The following is a 4,905-nucleotide window of genomic DNA, read 5'->3' as shown; positions in this document are numbered from 1 at the left end:
AAAATTATTAAAAAAAGAATATAATTATATATTTATATAAAATACTTTATACTATTTTTTCATCAAAATTAAACTTTACAATTATAATGATAATACTAAGAGAGTAACAAAGTCCTAATATAAAACAGACACACACAAAAAAAGTCCGAATATAAATATAGCCTCTAAGCACACAACTCAACTCAACTAAAGAAACTGGGAATGAAAATGGAGATAATAAGTTGGGTTTGGACGACTGGTGCCACATTGTTGGCATGGTACTTTTTGTTAAACACATTGGGGAGAAGGATCAATGAATGGTATTATGATTTCAAGTTAGGAGACAAGCATCGTCTTCTTCCTCCTGGTGACATGGGTTGGCCTCTTCTCGGCAAAACATTGCACTATTTCAAGCACCCTCATTTATTTGTCCACAATCTTGTTTCCAAGTTTGTATCATTTCCTTATACTATTTCCTTTTTTTTCTATCATCATCGTTTTTTATTCAAATAAATATAGTATTTTACTCGTTTATAATCATTTATGTATATTTTTTTATTAACTTAAACTTTTTTTAAAAATAATTTTATGATTTATAGATGGAAGGAGTTTTGCTTAGACAATGGAGACTATGGCTCCCCAAAATTTTGTAAAAAAAATTAGTAATTTTATTTCAAAAAAAAAAACTCATTTAGTTAAATTGATATGCTTTCAATCTATTTATCTGTGTTCAACACCCACTTTTATTATTCTTTCAAATCTGTCCTATATATGATAGTAACAAATTGAGCCCTGAATTATATTTAGTTTCTCATTCAGTTTCATGTATTATTTTATTTTTAAATCAATATTACAAGTTAAATCTCATTGTAATATCAATATTATTTATATTAATAAATTTTGATATTTTATTTTATTAGAAACTTAAAATTTGATTTTATTGTATTATATTATTTGATTGTAATGAAAATAATAATAAATATAATTAGTCTTGAGACTTTAATTTTAAGAGATAGATATTATTAAGGGTGAAATTGATCTTTTAAAATGTTAAAAAAAATTTATAAGTTGTAATTGATTTTATATAATTTAAATAGTAAAACCAATCTTTTGAAAAAAAATCAATTTTTAAATTAAAAAAATTGGTCTTTAAACAAAAATAAATTTTTATATGCAAAAACTAATTTTTTTGTCACGTAAAAACTGATTATTTTTTAAAAATTAATTTTTTATTTAAATAAAATCAATTTGATTTATTAACCTAAACAAAATTTTTTATTAACCAAAATCAGATTTTTTTTTTGTTAACCTCAAACATATGTAATCCTACATATTAATAACAAAATTGAAAATAAAATAATTATATTTATAAATTTTATTTAATATAATTAAATACTATTGTATAATTTTTTATTAAAATTTCTGGCCTCTCGTAACAAAAAATTTTTAAGCTCCGTCACTATTTATTATTTTCTCATCTCAACTTATGTTTTTGAAAAAAATAATATAATGATATATAAAATACAGAAAAAATACAGAGTAACATTATAAAAAATGGAGTGGATTTATCATTTTTCAAATTATTATTCAATTTTTTTCCAATAAAAAATCAAGAAAACAATGTTACTATACTTTTGGGAGAATTTGACTTTATCATTTTTTGATATGAGCACAACTTTTGTGACAATTTTGACAGATATGGAGAAATTGGAATGTACAAGACACACTTGTTCATGAAGCCAACTATCGTGGTGTCCAGTCTAGAGGCCTCAAGGAGAGTGTTAACTGACGATAAAAACTTTAGGTCTAGTTATCCTGAAACCGCCATAACAGTGGTTAAAACGATCTTATCTGAAGTGTCAAGCGAGGATCGCAAGCGTTTTCGACGCTTAGTCACTTCCCCCATTCTGGGTTACAATGCTTTGGCCATGTTTCTTGAACGCATAGAGGACATTGTTGTCAATTCACTCCAACGAATGGCCAATGATAGCATACAACATCCTATTGAGGTCATCACGGAGACCAAGTCTCTCTCCATGAGAGTCATCCTTCACATCTTCATGGGATCTAAGGATCAAAACATAATCAAGCAAGTTGAACATTTGTTTAGTGATATTGATGATGCCTTGTTCTCTTGGCCAATTAACTTACCTGGTTTTTCTTATTACAAAGCTCTCAAGGTTAGTACTTAGTAATACTTAATTCATCATGTATAGAAAAAACATATTAAAAGATTAATATTTTCTTGGAGTAAAGGATGTTTTCGTCCTCAATGTTTGGGGTAAATTCTAAAGTTGTCCCTAACGTTTTAAAACTGAATCAATATTGTCCTGTCGTCGTTAGGAATCTGTTAACAGAGTTGACAGCGGGACTAAATTGAGACGATTTTGAAATGTTAGGGACTTAAATAGGACGAAAACATTGGGAACAAAAAAGATACATATAAATAAATTTTAATTTTATCTTTCAATAATATCAATTTTTTACTATACATAATATTTGATTATTTTTTAATCACATCTAAGTAAATTACACTTAATCATATTTTTTTATTTTAAAAGAAATTATTTTTTTTATAATTTTACTCTTAAATATTTTTAGTTATTATAAAATATTTGTAGAATAACTAGTATATAAACTTACAGAAATAATGTGATTAAGTGGAATTTATTTAGATGTAATTAAAATAATTGAATACTATGTACAGTAAAAAATCAATATTATTGAAAGATAAAATTAAATTAAAATTTATTTTTATGTATCGTTTTTGTCCTTAATATTTTTGTCTTATTTAACCCCCTAACGTTTCAAAATTGTATCGATTTTGTCTCGCCGTCAATTTTGTTAATGGATCCCTAACGACAGGACAACATTGAGTCAATTTTGAAACGTTAGAGACTTAAATAGGATAATTGAAATGTTAGGCATAACTTTGGGACTTACCCCAAACGTTGAGGACAACAAAAATACTTTACTCTATTTTCTTGTTTAGAAAATAAAAATGATATATATTGGAATGGAAAATCTTTTAAGAGGATATATTATTAGAAAAAAAAATTAGCAAACAGTAAAATTGAATCCTTTATGCATAATAAGTTTGTCATTAATTTCTAACTAATTTCACGCTTATATTTGCTTATTGGTTGATTGATTGATTTGTTACTTGGCATATTAATTAGAACCGCAAGAAGATGGAAAAAATAGTTGGATCCTTTGTGCAAGATAGAAAGATGATGTTAAAAAATGGTGAAGTATTATCAGAGAAGAAAGATCTTGTGGATGTTCTTTTGGAACTGGAAGATGTGAATGGTCGAAAATTAAAGGATGAAGACATTGTTGACTTGTTGATATTATTCTTAATAGCTGGTCAGCAGACTACAGCCAGCACTATAATGTGGGCAATGATTTATCTTACTAACAATCCACTTGTCTTCAAGAAAGCTAAGGTAATTTGGAATTTTATATTGTTCATTTGGCTATTTTTATAGAAAAATATTTTATAAAATAATGAAAATTTTATAGTATTATAAATATTTTTCTTGTAAACTATAATTTAATTTATCTTGTTAGTCATATGACTATTTAAAAGATTAATTTAATTTGTTCCTATGTAGGCTAAGTATTACACATTTAGGTATAATTTTATTTACCCTCCTATTTAGTGTGTCATGCTTGAAATTTAATTATAACTTATCTTGGTCCAACACAGAAGTTTTTGAAAAGAGAAATAATTAACAATTTTAATTCATTCTCTTAGTAATTATCTCCTTAGTACTTAAATATGTAAAATCTAAATATATATTTTATTTTTTGAAAATATCAAAAAATAAAAAATTAATTTTTTTATTTAGAAATTTTAGATAATAAGGATGAGTTATGACTCTAATTATTTCCCTTCTAAAGAATAATCCAACTTTTGAATTTTTATTTTTTGAAAATATCAAAAAATAAAAAAAATAAAACTTTTTTATTCAGAAATTAGATGATAATTAAGGATGACAATTAGCACTTGTTTCAAATGAAATTATGATTGAATTTTTTCTTTTATTAATGCAATTTTTATAACAACAATTTATCACATGACTATCACTAAAAATAAAAGTGAAAGAGCTTTTTTTTTTTAATTTGTAAATCTCACTTATTATTAAAAGTTCTTATTATAGTTTTTTTAACGTGGTTTAATGAGAGAAAAGGTATACATGTCATTTATTAGTAGGATTATTTAATTTGTATATATTACTGTGCAAATTCTGGTATAAGTAATCACAGATCCAAAAAATTTTAATAGTAAAAGCAAAACCATAATATATATATATATATATAGTAATAAGCTATATAGTTTGATTCTGAAAAAATCACAACAAAATTAAAATAGATAATATAGATTTATTATAATTTAAATGTTTATAATCTTAATAATAATTTAACATTAAAATTCATATTATAAATGAAATTTTAAGAGTGTGTTTATAAAAGTTTTATGTATTAAATCAAGAGCTTTTTTTTAATACAAGATTAAGTAAACAATTTTAAAGATAAAGTATAATTAAAAGAGAAAATTTCACTCTTTTTCCCTGCGAGATGCTAAAATGACACTCTCCTCCCCTTTATTTATAAAATGTACATTCCTCTTTAAAAGTTATAAGGGAGAAGAATGTACATTTTATAAATAGAGGGTAGAAGAGTGTCATTTTAGCATATCAAAGGATAAGGGAGTAAAATTTTCTCTAATTAAAATGATGAATGATTTTTTCTCATAAACATTTAACATAATTTTATATAATGGATGGAAATAAATTTTTGAAAGAATGCTTTATATTATTAAACATTCTTGTTATAACTTTTAATGTGGATACAAATTTCTACCATTACTTAACAAATAATTTTTTTTTCAAGAGTGTAATTATTCGAATTTTATATATTAAA

At 24.2% G+C, this 4,905-nt stretch overlaps 1 protein-coding gene across 1 annotated transcript in view; it reads left to right on the top strand.

Annotated features, from left to right (window-relative positions):
• The first annotated feature begins 151 nt into the window (after positions 1–151).
• Positions 152–4,905, top strand: part of LOC107492701 (beta-amyrin 11-oxidase) — a 6,231-nt gene continuing 1,477 nt past the window's right edge. Inside the window, exons 1-3 of the mRNA XM_021126479.2 lie at positions 152–428; positions 1,676–2,159; positions 3,159–3,425. Of these exons, the coding sequence (XP_020982138.2) occupies positions 202–428; positions 1,676–2,159; positions 3,159–3,425 (978 nt within the window). The 5' untranslated portion in view covers positions 152–201. The remainder of the gene's footprint in view (positions 429–1,675; positions 2,160–3,158; positions 3,426–4,905) is intronic.

Source organism: Arachis duranensis, chromosome 6 (assembly GCF_000817695.3).
Source record: "Arachis duranensis cultivar V14167 chromosome 6, aradu.V14167.gnm2.J7QH, whole genome shotgun sequence".
Lineage (NCBI taxonomy): Eukaryota > Viridiplantae > Streptophyta > Magnoliopsida > Fabales > Fabaceae > Arachis > Arachis duranensis.
The sequence above is the reverse complement of the archived record's forward strand: the minus strand, read 5'-3'. Positions and strand labels throughout refer to the sequence as shown.